The 22,117-nt window shown below is 37.4% G+C and overlaps 2 protein-coding genes across 3 annotated transcripts in view; both read right to left on the bottom strand.

The window, feature by feature from the left end:
• The window catches only part of fes (FES proto-oncogene, tyrosine kinase), a 25,179-nt gene extending 8,279 nt beyond the window's left edge, over positions 1 to 16,900 (bottom strand). The window contains exons 1-12 of the mRNA XM_016545798.1: positions 16,476 to 16,900; positions 14,918 to 14,996; positions 14,596 to 14,832; positions 13,980 to 14,153; positions 11,998 to 12,094; positions 9,788 to 9,971; positions 9,240 to 9,377; positions 7,609 to 7,728; positions 5,178 to 5,300; positions 3,663 to 3,852; positions 2,524 to 2,604; positions 2,206 to 2,415 (exon numbers count right to left, since the gene is read on the bottom strand). Coding sequence (XP_016401284.1) covers positions 2,206 to 2,415; positions 2,524 to 2,604; positions 3,663 to 3,852; positions 5,178 to 5,300; positions 7,609 to 7,728; positions 9,240 to 9,377; positions 9,788 to 9,971; positions 11,998 to 12,094; positions 13,980 to 14,153; positions 14,596 to 14,820 — 1,542 coding nt within the window. The 5' untranslated portion in view covers positions 14,821 to 14,832; positions 14,918 to 14,996; positions 16,476 to 16,900. The remainder of the gene's footprint in view (positions 1 to 2,205; positions 2,416 to 2,523; positions 2,605 to 3,662; positions 3,853 to 5,177; positions 5,301 to 7,608; positions 7,729 to 9,239; positions 9,378 to 9,787; positions 9,972 to 11,997; positions 12,095 to 13,979; positions 14,154 to 14,595; positions 14,833 to 14,917; positions 14,997 to 16,475) is intronic.
• A 2,904-nt stretch (positions 16,901 to 19,804) lies between these two features.
• The window catches only part of LOC107733942 (furin-1-like), a 115,295-nt gene continuing 112,982 nt past the window's right edge, over positions 19,805 to 22,117 (bottom strand). For both annotated transcript variants that reach the window (XM_016545797.1, XM_016545796.1), the window contains exon 16: positions 19,805 to 21,296. In XM_016545797.1, coding sequence (XP_016401283.1) covers positions 20,677 to 21,296 — 620 coding nt within the window. In that variant the 3' untranslated portion in view covers positions 19,805 to 20,676. The remainder of the gene's footprint in view (positions 21,297 to 22,117) is intronic.

Here is a 22,117-nt window from a genome sequence, read left to right as displayed (position 1 = left end):
CCTGAGCTCATTGACAAATATCTGATCTTCCTTTACACAGAGTGCGCATGATCGCGAAATCGAAAGTGAACAGCGAGCGCTTATTCAAAAGAGATTTAGGCCTATATACTCCGCATATTGATGGTGGCTCCCTGATGCGCGAAAATTATATGCAATATTATAATGTTTGCGGGAGCACTGGACACAAAAATCACGGGAGGTGGCGATAATGGTCCGAAATTCAGGGGGAGCCGGATTAAGAAAACAGTCCCTCGCAGGGCTCTAATACAAAAACATACAATAAATGGCGACTGTAGAAAGCAAAAGCCGAATCCCGGACATTTTGGGCGATTTAGAAATCCCAGCCAGGCGCATTTTTTTTTAGGTCCAAAAAGAGGACATGTCCGGAAAAAAAGGACGCATGGTCACCCTAGCTTATCACAAATATTACACTTAGCTGTTACTTGCTAATCGCAAGTGTAGCCAAACACTGGAGTGCTTAGAATAGCGAGGAAGGTCCTGGCAGATCGCAGAGTCGTGTCCTCACAGATGGAAAAAAGAATAGATGCACACACAGGAATCAATCGGAATCGAAATGTACATTTTACAATAAGTATCCGATTCCTGACCTTAAAGGGGTCATATGATACGCTTTCAAGTTTTCCTTTCTCTTTGGAGTGTTACAAGCTGATTGTGCATAGATAAGATCCCTGAAGTTGCAAAGACTAAAGTCTCAAAACCAAAGAGATATTCTTCATAAAAGTTAAGACTCAAGGCGGGACTTTGTAGAAAACGAAGCGTTTGAGAGAGGCGGGGCATAGAGGACCTACAATAATGTACAGTATTTGAAAAATAATGTGTTTTTTGAACATTAAAGCATGTTCTGTTACACCAAATACACAAAATAATGATCTTTAAAAAAGCATCATATGACCCCTTTAAGTATCCGATTCTGGAATTGAAATCGATTTTTGATTCCCAACCCTAGACAACACAATTTAATTTTTAACGAGCTATCACGTTTATTTTTCCAATCCACTGGTCACAATTGAAAGCCGAACTCAGAAATAACTTGTATCCATCAGGCAGGCAATAATATAAAGTAATAATAAATTAAATAAATGTTAAATAAATCAAAGTAATGGAGAAGTGGCCAAATCAGTCAGCAGGACAGTCATTTTTCAGTCATTTTTCTTTACTGACTGCGGGGCTGCAGGCTGTGCACACGTCAATGACCCCAGAAGACCTCTACACACAAGAGGAACGAGCGCAATTGACAATGGAAGGCTACAAGCCTTACACACTGTAAGGCTGATGATAAACTGGGCAACTTTTTGAGCAATGTTGCCATCAACGGCAGGGGCGTGTCTAGAGCATTTTAAATGGGGGGGCCAGTCGGGGGCACTGGCTCAAAAGAGGGTGGCCGGGGGGTTAGTTGTGTTTGCTAAGCTTGGTCTCTTGTCCATTCCTCGTTTTCGGCTGTCCACTGTAGGTGGTAGGTCATTTAGTCTTAATGCTCCTAAATTATGGAATTCGCTACCCCTTACACTTCGTAATATATCATCTTTGTCTACCTTCAAGACTCAGCGAAAAACGTATCTTTTTAATATGTATTTTTGATAATGTGGCTATATGTGGCCTTATGTGTTTGTATTGTGTATGTGGGTGTGCAAATGTTTTGTACAGCACTATGAAAAGTGACCTTGAGCTATGGAAAGGCGCTATATAAATAAAACTTCTTCTTATGTACAGTCAAAAAATTACATACAGCACCTTTAAAGACGCTCAGGACAGTTGACTGGCCACTGCTGGCCACGTCATGTAAGCTTTTCATTTGCACGTGTTTTTAAGCCTTGCCAATTTAAACATTCAAGAGATTTTAAAGTTTAAGCAAAAGATTGTGAAAAAACCTCAACTGAGTACTGAGCTGTCTTTCGTGTCTCCTTGTGCTTGAACAAACAGATACACCATGCCAATTTAAACCTTCAAGCGCAAAAAGACGCAAAAGAGCTTAATTCAGCACCCACGCATGTGTCCTGTGAACACCGAATTGAGTTTTGCATCTTCTTGTGCTTGAATGGACAAATACATACAAAATTATGTTGAAATACCCATCTTGGTGAGTATCCGCGAAAAACTGTCGGTTATGCCTTAAGTGAACATAAACAGTTGAGAAAGAAACTACGGCTCTGACTGGCACGAATATCACCTATAAAACACACTTACGTCTGTACTCTGAATGAGGAAGTGCCGGCACTGGCCGCCCCAGTGCACAGACAGCACATATTCTTGTTTGCCCTGGCTTTCTCGAACCAGGAAGTCGCCATCATTCTTCAGCAGTTCCTGCACCTCCAGACGGGGGATGGCACCGTGATACCAGCTCTGCTGGGTCAACGGCTTCTCCACCTCGGGCACCGGCGTCAGGGCGGGGGGAACCTGGTGAGATGTATAAAACACACTACTCTACAGGAAGAAGTTGCAGATACAGCAATGAGCAGAAAGCAGGGAGGCGAGAGAGGAAGACTGCCACTAAAAAACACTAACCGTATACTTGGGCTTGAACAAGCTGCTGAGGTGACTCACGATTACATCCATGTTGAGGAGCTTATGGTCTTTATCGCGCTCCTGCAAGAGAGAAACAATGAATAATACAATAGCATGACAAATAAAACTGTAAAACCTCTATCTATCATAGTGTAGCATATATAATTTAGTATTTTATTATTTTAACTTTTTTATTAATTTCTTCTAAGGCAGTATGTTCTGGGTTTGGGAAGAGACTGAAAATGTAAATAGTATTATCTCTGTAAAATTATATTAAATTATCAGTATATATATATATATATATATATATGCTTATGAGGTTTTCATTTTTTTACAATGTCAATAAACCTTCTTGTACTTGAAATCATAGAAATGTACATATCTGAAAACATACAGTTAAACTGGGAGATCAGCTAAACAAACTGCCTTCAAAATGATTTACAGTGGAATCATGCCTCAGTCTTGTGATGCTCGAGAAACAACCATATTCAGAAAGGTCAACCAGCCGCATGCGAGGAGTGAGTCCTGGTAGCTCAGAGTCAACAAGGTTGTGTAATTCTCACATTTCAAAATCAATGTAACAGCATGACTGGCTTAGATACTTTTACATTACATCTCTATGACACTGCATTTTACAGCTTTGAAGAAGCCACTTGATTCTTTACAGGGGCCATTTCATGTTTTTCATTTTATTTACAGTCCACTTATTTTACTATAAGTTATCATTGGGGGTTTGTGGTCATGTGTTGATATACAGTATTCATCTGTTTGATGTCACAAAGTTGCTGATTTGTTTAAAAGATTGTCTCTTCTCACAGAAGAGGAAGTTCTGAAAGTTACAGTATATTTTCATACACTGTAACGATGAGCTTTTATTTCAAAATATAACATAAAAATCGATTTCTCATGATCTTATTACTCCATCAACCTGCAAGTAAACATGTTTTAAAAGTCAGATATGTATTTTATATAGTACAGCTGCAGAGACTTTGCTTGTTTTGAAGAATGGAAAATCCCAGGTTTAGTCTAAGCTATTCTTAAACCTTTCCGACAAGTCAAGTACAACTGAAGAACGCAAAGCAGGTGTAGGAAGAACTGAAGCTCTCAGGACAGATTTAATGAGATGAGAGTGGACTCACCGAGTTGCTGGACGTGACAGATATCCGATCATCATCCAGGCCTATAGGTGGAGCCTCCTTACTGCCCAGAGACTGAAGCTTATCGGCCAGAAGCCTCCGCTGGGCCTCCAGACGAGCTCGAGCCACCATGGACAGAACTACCTGCTGTCTGCTGTCCTCCACAGCATTACGCTTACTGAACTGATACACCCTAAAACAACAAGCGGAGGAGAACAAGCTCACATTCATGTAAACAGTGGTGAGAATCTGGTGAAATCTGAATGCTCTTACTCATTCAAAACGATTTGATTAGATTCAGATTGATTCTGTTCTTTTTATTGCCACTGTGGAGGCACAAGCAGATTAATTGATATACACCAGAGGTCTCAAACTCACATCAGTTTATGTGGCCACATCAGTAGAGTATCTAGAGTTTGATCATTAATGGGGCAAATGCCCCCCAATAAAATTAGCAAAAATAATTGATAAATTTTTTTTGCAAAAAGAGCACCAAAGCAATAGTTATGGTTTAGTTGATTACAATAACAACTCCATATATCTATACCTTGAAATTCTGTTATAAAATGGTACATTTTATTAATTTTATTTTTAACTAGACTGTGAAAAATTGGATATTCCAATTCTCAAATATGTGCAAGTACATGTATATTGTGACTTAAATATTTTTATAAAGATCATGTTAGTTGATAACCTATAGCGAATGATGGAGTCAGAGACTGTCAGATTTAAAACATGTAAATTCGTCCACTTCTTCCTAAAGACATAAAAGTGTGTGGCCGGTCACTTTTGGCCAGACCTTTTTCTCAAAATATATTTGACTATAATTTTATTGATTCTAATTTGTTACATAAATTTGTAACATTTTAAAAACATTAAATTCAGAATGCTTCCCTTAACCAATCAGAATGAAGCATTGCAAGGAGTCACAAGACCCAAGGCTTTACAGTCGTGGCCAAAAGTATTGGCAGTGAAATAAATTTTGTGTTTTGCAAAATTTGCTGCTTAAGCTGTTGTGGTGTTCATTCACATTGTTTCTAGATTATGTCACTGCCAATATTTGTAGAAACAATGCGAATGAACACCACAACAGCTTAAGTAGCAAATTTTGCAAAACACAAAATTTGTCACTGCCAATACTTTTGGCCACGACTGTATGCAGTATTACTTTATATGAAACTTTGATTTCATGTCTCAGCCACACATCAAAATGCACTTTTATTTTCTGTTTCTGCTGTAAAATACACTGCAGTGATAGAAATCTGATATTAAACATGATGGCGGTATGTTGCAGGGGTTAAAGTAGAATATCTATAAGGTTTGAATCTACTTGGAGCAACACTTGAGCTATCTGGTTGTTCCAGAGGAAGTGAACGGTAAGTGACTTTGGATAAAAGCGTCTAAATGATTACTTGCCTAAAAAATATGTAGAAACTTCCTCTTAAAATCTACTTGGCATTTGAATAGCAAATCTGGAGCAGGGGAGTTGAGTCGTGTAAGGAGAGAGCACAGGCTCACCTCTGGCCTGTGTTTGCCGAGCCCTCCTCATTCTGCAGATCCAGCTCCAGCTGGTTGACAGTGGCCTGCTGAGAACCAAGAGTATTAGCAAGACCCAGGAGCTCCTCCTCCACAGCGGTGAGCCTTGGAGAAGAGAAAAAATGAGAAGCCGTGAGAGTGCAAAATGCGTTGTGGTGCAATAGAAGATGCTAAGGGCCAGCAAAACTGAGACACACATTATGTGAGGAAATATGAGTGTGAATCGTATTTGTGTACAAACTTACCCAGCTGCTAAACAACTGTATACAGTAGGGATGCTCATATTGACCGTTTAACCCTTAACCGAAAGAAAGAATTTTGACTGATTAATACTATCAGTTAAACGGTTTAAAAGGTTTTAAATTATTTTTTTCAATGTTTTTATTTATTTATTAATTCATGGAGGCGTGTCGATACGTGCAACCACACGTGCCTACAGACATGTTTTGCTGCGCAAGCACCTCCACTTTCACTTAACTGAAGTAATAAAGGCAACACAATGGCAAAAGTCAAGTGGTTAAGTGGTTATCAGAGAGTGAATCTGTGAGTGAATGTATTCAAATTCTGAATGGGTTATAGCCTAGAAAGCACGCAAAGAGCTGTCATTCATCTCAGTTCTTCGCAATCTCACAAAGTTCTGTTATATTCACTGAAGCTCTATACTACTGCACAATTATCTCTTATTATCTCTTATTTACATTGTGTGTACATTTTGTTTGTTCGAATGAGAGGATTCGCGAGCGTGCACAACTCAGAAACACTGAACAAAATTCTAACGTAAACACCTCTGATTGACCATTGCGTTCATGAAAATCAACAGATATGTCCGTGATTGGCTACAATGCTCAACACTGCAGAAACCAGTGTTATGCCGTGGAACAGGCTGCGCTCCAGACTATGCCACATAGCGTCGACAAGTTAATTTTTAAAAATAAATACTACACAAGTTGTGCACTGAGTTAGACCTGCTATTTATTTTTATGCCTGACGAAAAACATGCGGTTCTTCAAAGCGCATCTAAGGATTCAGTGTGTGTTTTCGTTTTGTCATCTCAGTTTGTTAATTATTTAAGTGAAAAAATATTTAGTGTTGGCCTATTGATTTTATTCTTTTTATTTATATTATTTTATTCGGTTTTTCTTTGTTCTCAGAAGCGCTGCAGGTGCGGATAATTCAGATGTGTGTGAACTCAGGTTCTGTTGTTGCTCTGTTGTTGTGTATCCTACTGTTCGCGCATGTTAAAATAAATTATAAAATAAAAATTTTTTTTGTATTTTTAATGGGCCACAGACACTCGTCCATACTATTATTTATTTAATACTAATTTAATATTCTAATCTTATCAGTTAATGGTTAATGTTCGGATAACGAGCGGCGGTTTTAACCGAAATGTAGTATGTGTGCATTTACTGTATACTACCGTTTGGGATTGGTAAGATTTTTTAATGTTTTTGAAAGAAATCTCACTGAGGAACGCACACCAAGGCTGCATGTATTTGATCAAAAATACAGTAAAAACAGAAAAAATTTGAAATATTATTACAAGTTAAAAAGACTATATGAAGACTACATTTTAATATGTTTTAAAATGTAATTTATTCCTGTGACGCAAAGTTGAATTTTCAGCATCATTACTCCAGTCTTCAGTGTCACATGATCCTTCAGAAATCATTCTAATATGCCGGTTTGCTGCTCAAGAAACATTTCTCATTATCAATGTTAAAAACAGCTGTGCTGACTAATATTTTTTTATTAGTTTTTTTTTTCTAATATAATTTTTTTTTTTTGTAAGAATGTAAAAGTCTTTGTCACTTTTGATCAATTTAATGCATCCTTTCTGAATCAAAGTTAAGATTAAAAAGAATAAAATTAATTTCTTTAAAAAGATACCAAACTTTTAAATGTCAGTGTATAACATTACTTTTGTGTTTCCTACATGAACACATGTGAATTACTAAAAACGTGTTAAGAGTTTTGAAGAAAACATGTTTAACACATTTTGTAGCTTGTTACTTTGATAGTTTTGAAAAAAAAAAAAAAAAAACTCTGTTGTAGAAATCCGCATAATGGGTTGGGATGTTGTTCTTAGAGAATGAATTGTAGTGTGTAAGTAATTGAAAAAACTAATTATCTGGTTCCTAATTAGCTCAAGACAATGCCTTACGGCCAACACACACACAAAAACAACAAAAACAAATAATGAACCAAAAAGTAACCAAGCTATGGAAAAATACTCCTCATTCTCTACCCTCTAAAAAAACACATGAAAAAAAAGAAATGTTCATATGATGGTTTCCATAAGCAATAACAAGGCTTCCGAGAGTTATGATTTCACTTCTACATTTCTGACATTTTTGCTTTCACTGGTGCCACTATGCTGTACAGCGGTGTGCAGAAAGAAGAAGAAACTCACCGATGCTGGATTCCTTCTACTGTGAGCTCATTGAGCTGCAGATCTTCAGGCTTCAGACCTTCAGCGTCCTCCAACAAACTGCTGTCAAACTCCACACATTCAGGAACCTCTCCTCTTGACCTGCACATACACATACATACTGTACACGTGCATGCAGAGAGACATGGACAAGACAGAAGCCTGACAATATTGTCAAGGTACTGTAACATAAAAGGGCATCTGCAAGCCCATGCATAATACCAAACAGAATATTTATTAGGAAGAAATCCAGGATGGGACTTGTTTTTATCCATCATGATTTGATTGGTTGCTATGATGTTATTAGTTATATTACATTGCGCACATGGCTTGAGTTATGTCTAAGGGGTTAAGATTTGGAGAGTTGTTGGGCTATATTAATATTCAGGAAACACATTTTCATTCTCTGTTGACAGACATTCAAGCACAATTGTGACAATTTTTTTCAAGCAACAAACAAATAATATTTATTCACAAACTATTTATTTATTAATTAATTCATGCATATATAATTATATGCAAATATTTCATTATATTATAGTAGATGTTTGACCAGTGACCATTTATTTTTGGAGGACTCTTAAAAGCTTGAAATTAAATTATTTTTTGTTATTTGTTTCAGCCTTTCTCTTTACAGCTCATGCAACTATAACTAACCAACCAACTAACTATTTATTTTTTTATTCATTCATTCATTCATTCATAATTATATGGAAATATTTCATTATATTATACTCAACGTTTTGCCAGTGACCATTTATTTTTGGAGGACTCCAAAAAATATCAAAAATCATCAAAAAATCTAATTATCAAAACAATAATTTGAAATGGACTTATGGATAAATTGATTTATTATCTGTCGCAGCTTTTCACTTTACAGCTCATGCACCAGCAGGGTAGTTACTAATGAAAGGGCAAGAGATTGTGAGCAAGTTTGACCTCAAATGTTCGACCTCAACACATTTTCATTCTTTGATGACAGACATTGGGATAAAATATTTTTTGCAAGTAACACATAAAATAACATTTATTTATTTGCGATTTTTTCAATTTATATTACAGTAGATGTTTTGCCTCTTAAAGGAACACTCCACTATTTTTGAAAATAGGCTCATTTTCCACCTCCCCTAGAGTTAAACAGTTGAGTTTTACGGTTTTCGAATCCATTCAGCCGATCTCCGGGTCTGGCGGTAGCACTTTTAGTAGCGGTAGTACTTTTAGCTATAGCTTAGCATAGATCTGATTAGATGAAGCTAAAAGTGCTACCGCCAGACCCGGAGATCGGCTGAATGGATTCGAAAACGGTAAAACTCAACTGTTTAACTCTAGGGGAGTTGGTAAATGAGCCTATTTTCAAAAATAGTGGAGTGTTCCTTTAAAAGCTTGAATTTGAATGTGCCAGCAGGATAGTTGCTATTCCAGGGCCATCTTTTATGAAAGTAAACAGGGTTCATTTGATTTCATGTTGATTTTATGAGATGAGAATAAGTTACACAGAGGATAAACAAGCAAGTTAGTAAATGTATGCAACATCCTTTGTTCCTCTGGTCCAGGATCCCATTTCATTCAACAAAACAAAAACTGGGAACAAAAGGGAAAGGTACAGTATATACCTGTTCTGCTGGATGAAGTTCTCGTACTCTGTCTGTGGCTGGATGGCTTTCAGGGCATTGGCCATTTCAGCGTGAACACTGACCACCTCATCATGAAGCAAACTAGACAGATCGAAATACTCCTGCAGAATCTCCTTCCTAAGAAAACAACATGCCACATGTGTTTTCATACACAGGACACAACAGACCTACTTCTTCTTTTTTTCTAACTGTATAAGTTTCGTCTATGTACAATTCATGTGAGAAGTGAACAGGATGACATATCGTCCATTCAAAAAGCATAAGTCATTGGGGGGAAAATTGTCAGCTCTTAAAATAAAGCAATGAGTAATCACCTAGCAACCGCCTAGAAAGAACCATAATTTAGAAACAGTAAAAATCTATTTGATACTACGGTTGAGATTATTTTAAGAAAACGAAGGTCTTACTTGATATTACCTACCACTATCATCATATATAGAAATAAATCCATGTTAACTGAACGCATGTTAACTACAATGATTTCACAGTATATGTTTATAGTGTTGATGTTATTAATGTTGACTCACAGAATAAGCACCATTTCCTCCTGCAGCGTCTGCAGTGCTCCCAGCAGGGCCGGCTGGCTTTGGCTATAGTGGAGTTGGTGATGCACCTGCGCAGCCTTCACCGACAGCACATATTCATTGTGGTGCTCTTGCAGTTTCAGAGTGGCTTTGATGTAGCGTTCCTTCGCTTTCTCACGTTCTTTGTCTATACAAAAGACCATCCACAAACACACATGAACATCTAGGAGAAAGGTGATGTACAGCTGTGCATCAGGTACAGGAGGCTATGCAACCCTACACACACACACACACACACACACACATATAAATATATATATATATCTCACGTCTGTTTTGTGTTTTTGTTCAGTTATATAGTCCTCAAGTTTCCATTGTCTTTGTCTAGCTTTGTTCTATGTAACCCGCTGTTTGGTGAGTTGTTTCATGTTCATGCCAAGTCAAGTCTCTGTTTATCTTGTATTTCTTCATGTTTGGATTTAAACAAACTGCACATGGATCCAGCAAACTCACCTTCAGTGGACTGAATGTTACAGAAAGCTGGACTGTTAAACATGAACCCAGCAGTTCATCTTCTGCGTCTTCGTCAGGGCAATCGCCCCATTGAGGAGTTTGTGGAGGACTTTTGTGGATTGTGTCATTTACTGGATTTTAATGACACTGCTTCTCAAGGACATTTTTTGTTTTGGTTTAACAGAAGAAATATCTTGTTTAATACCACATCATAGCCCTCACTGGACTCTGGCTAAGTGTATTGACCATGTTTTTCAGCTGTGTGGTTTCTGAGCCTCATGTCATGGCCACGGAGGCCATTCATGAACTCTCTACCTGTCCTGTCACAGCCTTTTATTTTGAAATTCCCATAGTCGTGGTGTTTGTCATGTGTTTCCCATGCCCCTTTTGTGATCTTGCCATGTGCTACCCTTGTGCCAAGTCTCTGTTTATCTTGTATTTGTTCATGTTTTGTATTCAAATTCATAAATAAACTGCACATGGGTTCAGTGGACTGAATGTTACAATATACTGTATATATAATTGCTATAAAATTATAAAATACTCACACTACAGTTCAAACACTACAGTTTGGGGTCAGTTACATTTTTTTTTTAATTAATACTTTTATTCAGCAAGGATGCATTAAATTGATCAAATGTGACAATAAAGACATTTATAATGTTATATTTCAAATAAATGCTGTTATTTTGAATTGTCTATTCATCAAATACATCTAATTTCAACACTGATAGTAGTAGTAGTAATAATAATAATAATAAATGTTTCTTGAGCAGGAAAACAGCATATTAGAATGATTTCTGAAGGATCATGTGACACTGAAGACTGAAGGAATGATGCTGAAAATTCAGCTTTGGAGTCACAGGGATAATTTTTTAAAACATTAAAACATAAAAATCAAAAAATGTACAATATTACTGTATTTACTCTATTTTTGAAACAAATAAATGCAGCCTTGGTGTGCATAAAAGCCATCCCACTGATGACAAACTTTTGAACAGCAGTGTAGTTCTCAAGTGCTATATTTACTCATTTAAATTTAAATCAGCAAGCCATCAAACCACTGAAGTCCCCCATACATCGTGCTTTAAAGGCTATAAAACAATTTGCTTATCCTATCAAAATGAGATAAAATTGTACCCATCATTTGCAGTGTACACGGAAGCTCATTTCAATAATGCCTTCCACAGTGCAAATATACAGTATCCGTAATTAACTTTTCATATTTTCATATTTAACTTTTAATAACTTTTATTAAAATTTTATTAACATTTTATTTTATTTTTTAATAACTTTTCATATTTTTTCGTAATTAACTTTTCATATGTTGTCGGTGTATGAATATTATATTTACCGTTGTATTCATTTTGGCCCATCTAAGTGCTGCAAAAAGAGCTCTGCTGAGCATTCACACTATGCTCACTGGAGAAACCACATTGAGTTTTTCTTGTTTCCTCTGTAAGAGGAAACTTTGTTACATCTTTGTGACCGAGAAAACACATGTCTTGGTCTAAAGACCGTTTTTTTCACTCTTGGCCAAGTAGACAAATGCCTTGTTTACATAATATCTCAAAACCGTTCAGTGTTTAAACATTAAACGGTTCCTTTATCTGTTCAGCACAAAGTACACAATTCACAGTCAAAATGAAAGAAGGGCGGCCAAGCATTTTAGAGAACAATACAGCAGCGAGGCATCTTACCTTTGCTTGCTTCCTGGTATTTTCTTTTGGCCTGGGTCGTGTCTCGTACTAGCTGTCTGTAACTGGACTTGAGTCGGTCCAGCTCAGTTTGGGTGACCTAACCTTCCACAACAGGACAAAAAATCTATCAAAATCCAGACTGGTTCATTAAAGTGAGTCACATGTGTCATGTGCAATCAAAGGCATGTAAGGACAAGGGGTAAAACCTCATTGCTGACAAGCAATTCAACATGTTACTAACCAGCTTTAGATATGAGGATGAATATGTGCGATGTTCAGCTAATAATAGTTTTAAAAGCCTCCAGGCTAAACACAAGTATTAATGGAAATAGTGATTTATTTGTTGCAGTAGTAACTTCCTATATCTGTGAATGCAGGCTGTGCATTCAATCAAACTACTGGATTTTGGTGCAAATTCATGCATTACTGAGTAGAAGCCAAATCAGACAAAAATGCAAGCTATACTGTGACCAAAATGGACAGGTTGCCTGACAAAACTACTGAATGTGAAATAAATTGATCATGTTGGGTCGCCACTTAATGTCCGATATAAAATCTGGTTCCTGAAGTAAACGGTTTCAACTGAAACTTCTACCGTAAACAAACTGACAGACACACAGAGTTTTGTTGCTGATGAAGCTGATAAGATTCACAAGTGCTCTAGAAAGGTATTTTTCTACTTCCTGATGTTTGTTAGTGTATATGTTTGCAGCGTTAAACCATTCAAGAATTCACAGAAACCATCTGAAGATCAACTGGCAACTTGCGCTTCAGTTATAACTTCATAAACTCAAAGCAGCAGAGAGCGGCAATGCAGAAACCACTGCTTTTCTTATTAAACAAATAAAATAAGCACAAAAATAAGCTGCTTGATGGCTTACCACTTACATTTCCTCTATCTAACATTAGATTGTGCCAAACATCTAAACACATTCACAAAACCAAATATGAGATCATTATAGATGTTCTGATAAAAACTTGAGTGATGGTTGCGGGAAAAGATCGCAGATACAATGCTAGGATGACGATTTCTATTTCAAATAAATTCTTTTCAGCGGTTCTTCTAAAATGCTGTTGTTTTGAACTTTGAACTTTCTATTCATTAAAGAATCCTAAAAAATATATATATAAAAAATATAAATAAAAATGTATCATGATTGCCACAAAAATATTAAGCAGCACAACTGTTTTTAACATTGATGATAATAAGTAATTTTTCTTGGGCAGCAAATCAGCATATTAGAATGATTTCTGAAGGATCATGTGACACTGAAGACTGGAGGAATGATGCTGAAAATTCAGCTTTGCATTTCAGGAATAAATTACATTTTGAAATATTTTAGTTATTTTAAATTGTAATAATATTTCACAATATTGCGGTTTTTACTGTATTTTTTGATCAAATAAATGCAGTCTTGATAAGCATAAGAGACTGTTTTTAAAAAAAATTAAAAAAAATAAATCTTACCAACCCCAAACTTCTAAACAGTAGTGTATATGCAAATAAAAGCACATGTCTTGGAAACTGAGAAAATTCATTCAAATATTAATATATTCACACACATATTTCCTCATTTAATATGTAACTTAATATTGCTGGCTCTCAGCATAGTGACTAACTTCTAATGCATTACAACTTGAACGGTAGTGTATATATAAAAAAAACTTGCTAATGAAAATTTGTCATGGTAAATAAGTATGTTTGTAGTGTTGCGAAAGACCTTCAGTTTGAGATACACTCTTAAAAATAAGGATCCAAAAGGGGGGTTTCGCAGTGATTCCATAAAAGAACCTTCAGTTTTTAACATTTTTTCATAGTGCAAAGAACATTTTAGAAGCTAAAAAAATGGTTTTCCACTACAAAGAACATTTTGTGCGATGAAAAGATTTCATGGATGTTAACCATCGATGACAATATGGAACCTTTATTGTTAAGAATGTAATGTGTAACGGTATAAGAGTGATGTGCGTGTGGCGCTGACCCTGCACAGCTCCTGGTTGAGATGGTTCCACTGTTCCCCGTAAGCCTTCCTCAGCTGCTGCTTGTCCCGGATGAGGAGGGTGAGTTTGCTGAGGGGTCCCACCATCAGATCCTCCGAGTGCTTGCGTATGATACGACTGAGGCTCTCCGTTTGACTGACCAGCACATTCCACGACTGTGAGAGCCAGAAAATGAATGACGTCTTAGGATTTAGGCATTGAAAATGTGAATGCAGGATTATATTTTATTGTGGTGCATGCATCTCTCAAGTGAAAAAAGACATTCTGAATGTTTTCAATTTGCATCCTCAAAGAAAATAAAACCATTTGAGGCCTGTTCATGCCCTATACTCAATTAGTGGCTCTAGCATTATTGCAGAGCTTTTCAATTATTACAGTGCAATTTCCCATAACAGAGACATGGCACTTTCTATGCCTTTAGGTGTTAACATCATGTGGAAAGTAAGGATTAAGACTCCGTACTTGAGAGCATTTTAGCATGGATATATCATCTAAATGCAGTAAAATCTCCAATATAAATTGGAATCAATCATGGACAATTTCAAATACAAGCCTTCTGAAACGTTATACTCGCTAAGGAGATACTGTACTTCCAACCTTATTGAACTGGCTGATGTAGTCGAGACTTCCTCCGGGCTGAGATCCTTCCAGCTTCTCAACAATGGCTGACATCTGATGCAGCTGCACGGAGAACTCGCGATCGCTCTTGGCTCTCTGCGTCATCCATTTCTTCATAACCTCCATCAAACGCAGCTCAGAGTCTTGTAGTTTTATTAGGGCGGCGTGACCCTGAGGGCACCACAGGTCCTCCGCGAAACCCATACCTGCAGCACGCTACAACAGCAGAGGTGTGTGAAAAAGTGTTTTTTATCAGCCATCATGTGGTCAAAAATAATAACTAATAGTCAAAATTCCCTACACTGTGTAAGTGTCACAAGCAGTATGCTGGTCAAAGATACTTGATAGTCAGGTCAATGAGAAACACCATAAACCAAGATCTACAGAAAGAGGAAGAATATTAAAGACTTTTAAAGGGTTAGTTCACCCAAAAATGAAAATTCTGTCATTAATTACTCACCCTCATGTTGTTCGAAACCCGTAAGACCTTCGTTCATCTTCGGAACACAAATTAAGATATTTCTGATGAAATATGAGCGTTCTCTGACCCTCCCATAGACAGCAAGGTAACTACCACGTTCAAGGTCCAGAAAAGTACCAAGATGATCGACAAAGTAGTCCGTGTGACATCAGTGGTTCAACTGTAAAGTTACGAAGCTACGAGAATACTTTTTGCGCAAAGAAAACAAAAATAACGACTTTATTCCACATTTTCGTCTCTACTGCGTCACTTGTGGAGCGCCACACGCTCGCGTCATGGTACTGTCGTGAACGCGCGTCCAAAGTGACGCACGCAGTAGAGACGAAAATGTGGAATAAAGTCGTTATTTTTGTTTTCTTCATCAAAAATATCTTAAATTGTGTTCCGAAGATCTTACGGGTCTGGAACAACACGAGGGTGAGTAATTAATGACAGAATTTTCATTTTGGGGTGAACTAACCCTTTAAAATACTTTAAATGCACATATCATAATCATAACATCATTGAACCCTTTTGTGTGCCTGTTGCAAAAAAGGATTGGAATAAACGTGGGCGTTTTCAGAAGCTTTCATTTCCTCACGGGCAATTTAGGACAAGAAAGGGATGTTGTCTATACTGACCACTTCCCATATCGCAACGGCATATCAAATGTGAAAGGTTATTTAATAGCGAAGAGCTCAGTCATCAGGAAATATTCTGAAATGCAAAAAAGTTAATGATTTACAAAGCACAAGATCTACTTTGTGTAAAGCAGTAAGGAAAAAACAGTGATCTTGTTCCAAAAAACAGATTTTCCATCTCTGCAGTTTTAATCACTATACTTGACCTAGCTATTAGAACTGACCTAGCTATTAGCTAAGTATAATTACTTATTAATAGGCACACAAACAACAAAAAATGTGCGTATATATATATGTGTGTGTGTGTGTGTGTGTATATAACACTTAAAAAAAAAAACTTTACATAAAGTCCTAGTGCGCTTTACTATTTTCTTAAACCAAAAAGTAACTCATCATACTAATTTCCATTTGAACTAATTATTTTATAAGCCGTTTTTATTTGTGTACTGTATTTACCCATTATAAGACCGAAATTAACAAGGTCACACTCTGTTTAATAAAGATTCAAAAATATAACAAAAACTCTTCCATAACAATTAATAAATGAATTGTTTATTGTCTGAAGGCGATGGCGTTGTGACGTCACCGAAGGTTTCTTCTACATGTCAGTCAATGGTTACAACAACAACATTATATTTCTTATAATGATTAATCGTATTCTTAAACAAATAAAACAGGCATTCTTAAATAGATCGACTATGTAAAACCAGAACTCCGAATATTCTATTGTCGACACTTGAAATGGTGTAAATTCTCACCTCAGATGTGTCTGGCGCAGCGAAACGTACTACCTGTCAGGACGACCGGAGCACGTAATTCTCCATTACAACAAAGCGACGAGAGGGAAAGAGCGCGTCGAAACTGTAAATACCGGAGACAGTGAGACAAGCGAGGCCACAGACGAGCTCTTGTGATGACAGCAGCGGCGAAAGAGCTGAAACCAGGAAGACAGTCCGGCAGGCAGGACGCAGACTCACTACATTCAACAGGATTAAACCGCGAACGCACGGCAACACCTGCTCTATACAGATATGATTTAATAAAACCTGTCTTCTATGAATTTACGTATACATTTACATTCATATTTACATAAGAAAAATCGGATTTATAATAGGCTACAATTATGTTAATATGACTAAATATTCATTATAAATACATTAAAATCATGTTTTGAAATCATGAAAGTAGACAAGCAATAATTCACAAACATAATTAAGAAGCTTTTATATATGTTGCATTGGAACAATATGCCCTGCAGTAGGGTATACTGTCACAAAAGTTCAATGAGTTCTATGGTTTCTCTCTCTCTCTGCAAGGTATGTGCCTATACAGGCAAAGTGAATAAGAAATGCTCACATAGAAATCAGGATATAAATTATCTAACTGTCATGATTTAATATTTTGGACAGTAATGATTAATTTAGGTTTTTTTTTTTCAGTGAGCACGTTTTTGGGGATTACACACATTTTGTGATGTAATGTTGTACAAACTGAGGGAAGTCCTCTGGAAGTCCATTTTTTGTTATGGAACAGGCAATGGCTAAAATGTTTATTTCTCCTTTCATTTTTTCGAGTCACATTTTAAACTGGTCGAGTCAGTCGAACCAGTCAGCACATGGTTCAACATTTCTCAATCAAATACATCCTTTATGTAGAGTAGACAAATCTCCCTTTTGAAGTCAATGCACGCAACACTTCAACCTCAACAGTCAACAGGGTGCCAGACCTTTTTAGAAAAACAGTTCCAAGTAGAAACCTTTCAAAAGTGTCATGTACCTTTGTCAAGAACATCTCAACATCTAAAAAAAAAAAAAACCTAAAAAAAACTACTAAAGCTTTCAGCATGGCTGTGGACTTTAAGATTTGATCTGACCTACAACAGGAAATACAACAAAGAGTTCACAAAGGAAAATGCTGAAGTTTGCATAGATCTTTATTTTTTTTGTATAATCTATAATTCGCATATTGACATCAATTAAATAAAAAGAAAAAAAAAAAGAAAAATAATCTTTAAATTACATGTAAATGACAATGCACCATTGATAGTACAAAAATAGGCCTTATTTTTATATAGTTGTCCCGTCTCAGGTAGTCAAACAAATGATTGGTGTTTTCTACTTGGGGATCTACATGCATCAGTTGACTCTTCAAATAAAGGTGAAAATAATCTTATGATTCCAGAAGGTTCTCACTTGAGCCTGAACACACACACACACAGAAACAAACACTCGAGCCCTTAAAGCGCAATGCAATCATCGCACCATCAGGGTGAAAACCTATTGTGTGTGGCCTTTGCAAAAACTGCAGCCACGACACGAGTTTAGACCACAACCACTAAAATGTCATTCAACAGCCACTCAAAGCGTTTTTATGAACGTGTATGGCCAAATCAATTATCTAATTCAAAACCGAAGCTAATCCAATTTTCATCCTGTGCTCTTTGGTCATGCCTTCACACTCTTTAAGGCTTTCCAAAACAGCTGTAACACTAAATCATCACTGCAGGGGGAAGAACAGCTATTTTACAGTTTAGCGCAGGGGTCTCCAAACTCGGTCCTCACTCTACCAAGCAGCTACATGCCCACTAGTCCTTTTAAGTGATTAGAGAGTGAAAAAAGTATATATATATATATATATATATATATATATGCAAAATGAATGCAAAAAATTGTGGCCCTATTTACCCAAATTCATTCTATGTAAATAAACTGAAGACCTAAATATAAAGACAACTGTTTAGCTAGATAGTAATTTGCAGCTTCAAGTTTGACTCTATACAAATAATAAAAGGAGGGATGAAAAGTTCCAATTTGAACCTTGGTTTAAGAACAGGGAGGTACCAGATCAACAAATAAGCATTACTGTAAGGTCTCATGATATTTAACAGCCGTGAAACTGTAGGGTGTCGTAAATGAAGATGTTCTGTTAGTCTACAGACTGCGTAGATGAACAGGACACACTTTAAAATAAAGATGAGCCTTGGTGTATTAATTGTATAAAAAGTGTTTGAACTAAACTAAAGCAAGGCTGAAGATGGTGCAAGTAGTTTGTGTCCTTGTGTCTTTGTTTTGCACAGTTAAGGTTAGGGTTAGAAACAATGGTTCTGAAAGGCTGATAGTGCTCACCGGTTACTGCCAATCATGTTGATATATGATAAAGGAAGCCAGACCATCAGCACATCATCGCATAACTCTGTTATCTATGGAATCTGTGCAATAGAGACCCAACATTGTAATTTCGTAAAGATACTGCATAAGACCAACATATGTGGATCATGTATATGTGATTCATATTTAAAAAAACAACAACAACAGTACTATATTCTGGGCAGATGAGCTGACAAGGCCAAGCGTACTACTATCAACAAACAGTAGTAAGCAAAGAAAATGACCTGATGAAATGACTTGAGCAGATAAAAATAACCAATCATCTATAAAACCCCAGTGATATCTGACAGCTGCTCTGGGTGAGGGTCATCACAGCCCTTTCTCTGATTTATTTCAAAAACACACCCATACTGTGCAGAACAACACCTCCAACATCTGTATATCATAAGTGGATGATCCCCATAAACATGACAACATGGAAGCCAGATCTTTTCAGGATAGGCCTATAGCCGGGACCGTAGTGTTTCAAACCGTGACTGGAGGACAGATTTAGAAAAGAGAAGAGCTTAATGTTGCTGAGCTGGCTCGGAGGGACTGACTGACATCAAGAGTTTTCTCCCCTACATACGGTACGGTCAGAGAGCGCAGGGATACTGCGGTTCACAAAGAAACTCACAAAAAAAAAGAAAATATTTACCATATTCTCCTACTCACTCATGTCATTTCAAACCTGCATGTGATCTTACTTTAAAGAAACACAAGACACGTAAGAATCACCAGAGCAATAAAAAAGGATCATAAAAGTTGCCCATAAAAGTTGTCTCATGTTAATTTTATGAGGAAAATTTTCAGAAGTTCAGAAGCCATTTGTGTTTTTGAGATCTGAGAACACAGTGCAAAAGTTAATATATAATGTATATGTTATGGTGCTGTTTTATTATATATATATATATATATATATATATATATATATACACACAAATTATATATTAAAAATTACAATAGAGTGGAAATAGAAGCTGAATATTTGTCATTAGACTAAACAATTAAATGTAACAATTACAAAATAATGAATCACACTAGGTTTGATGCCATGATTTTGACATTTTGATGAACAAATTATGACACACACACACAGAGATATTGAGGCATTTGGACTTTCTGCTAAATATTTTCCACCTAAGAAAATCATGCAGGTTTGCAATGACATGAGGGTGAGCAAATGATGACAGGTTTCATCTTTTGGAGAACTATTCCTTTAAACAGCCTACTGTACATAAAATAATCATAAATTCAGCAATGTAGATGCTCTAGGGGGAGCAGTAAGCTCTTCAAATGCGTGTAACACGCAACACACTGCTCTGCTCTCCATCTCTGACCATGTAGAAATAGTGATATGTTCTTCTAAAAGGCTCCCAGTGCAAAGCCAGTGGGTCCGACCCACTGCAGCACTGACTGACTTCATATAAACGTAGTTTACACTCACACACTTACTCATCCACTCAAAGAAAAGCTCTGTTTTTCTCATATGCAAATAAATCTTGTTTTTTCTTAAAATCTCACTAGGCAAGAGGAAGAGACCAAAAAATAATCATGTTTATTGTAAATTCAGGACGGCCCTGCGACAATCGACTCGTCACTGTCACTTGTGATTGGAAGCTTTCCATGTTGAGGCACCGAGAGGTCAACGCCCAGGTGAATCATGGCTCATATAACTACGACAGGTGCCAAAAACAAACCAAAACCCCCAGAAGTGAGATATGCTCAGACGAACCCCAGAAGGAAATCACACTAAAAAAGAGACAACAGTGCAGTAGAGGCTAGAGAGGGGAGGAACATGGGTAAGAAGGGGTTAAAGAGCACTTTGTGTTTTGATGAAGGCAGTCCTCTCGTTGCGGACCTCGAATTCCTCGTTTTCAGACTCAGAATTGCCTTCGTCCCCCCGCCAAACGCTCGGGATGCCCTTGTAGGCAACTGCAGTGCGGTTGAAACCGAACCCGACCAGTGAGCCGGATCCCGGCCCTGCTTCAGCAGAGAGCAGTTTGTTCTGCATGCGCGTGTGCATCTGCAGGATGCTGAACACGGCCACAAACGTAGCCACGATGAAGGCACAGCTGAGCACGGCCACGGTCACAGGCAGGCGAGAGGTGAGCTCTGCATGGAGTTTGACGGACGAGCCACCACCTTGCATCTGAAACAGTCTGCCGTCTGGAGACTCCCGATGGATCTGGTTCGGGTGCAGACAGGTGCCAGTGACGGCGTCCAGGTGCCTGTTAGGTGGGCAGGAGAGGCAGTTCTGAGGGCCCGTGCTGCTGCAGGTGAGGCAGACGGGGTGACAGGGCAGGCAGGCGGGACGGAGGACGGACATCACCTCGTTGTTGGGGAGGAAGGTGGAACGGGTGCCTGCGGTGAAACCTCCTGGACAGTCTCTCACGCAGCCTGTCTGGTACAAGTAGAAGCCGGGGTTGCACTCTGCATTAGGAAGAAACAGGCTACAGTTTAGACTTAAAAATTGTTCTGGATTGAATACAAGCTAAACTGTTTTGCTGATTTCCACAGGAAATTAACTTGACTTCAAAAAACAAAAAACATGTTTATACTTGGATGGATGTCCATGAGACCAGAATTCCTGAGGATTTAAAGGAGGAAAAGCAAAGCTTGTATTTTTTTTTTTTTTGAAGGGCTGTTGACCGTACATTCAGGAAGCAGACATGTTTTGCAGTGTTACATGCTGGACTCCATTTAAAACCACATTTGAGACCCTGGACCATAAAACCAGTCATAAGGGTCGATTTTCTGAAAGCTGAATAAATAAGCTTTCCATTGATGCATGGTTTGTTAGGATAGGACTATATTTGGCCGAGATACAACTATTTGAAAATCTGGAATCTGAGGGTGCAAAAAAAATCTAAATATTGAGAAAATCGCCTTTAAAGTTGTCCAAATGAAGTTCTTAGCAATGCATATTACTAATCAAAAATTAAGTTTTGATATATTTACAGTAGGAAATTTACAAAAGTTCTTCATGGAACATGATCTTTACTAATGATTAATGGCAAAAAAGAAAAATCAATAATTTTGACCCATACAATGTATTGTTGGATATTGCTACAAATATGACTGCTTTTGTGCTCCAGGGTCATATATTATATAAACAGAAACGTTAATTTTGTATGCGATTAATAAAAATGCAAGTGGTGATCTACAGTCTGATGCACTGGGACTCAGGCGTGTCGATGAAGAACACCTGTGCACCTGCAGGGGGCGGAGTCTCCCGGGAGACGGGGCTGGGG

Source organism: Sinocyclocheilus rhinocerous, unplaced genomic scaffold (assembly GCF_001515625.1).
Source record: "Sinocyclocheilus rhinocerous isolate Xijiao unplaced genomic scaffold, SAMN03320098_v1.1 scaffold760, whole genome shotgun sequence".
In the NCBI taxonomy this organism is placed as follows: Eukaryota; Metazoa; Chordata; class Actinopteri; order Cypriniformes; family Cyprinidae; genus Sinocyclocheilus; species Sinocyclocheilus rhinocerous.
The sequence above is the reverse complement of the archived record's forward strand: the minus strand, read 5'-3'. Positions and strand labels throughout refer to the sequence as shown.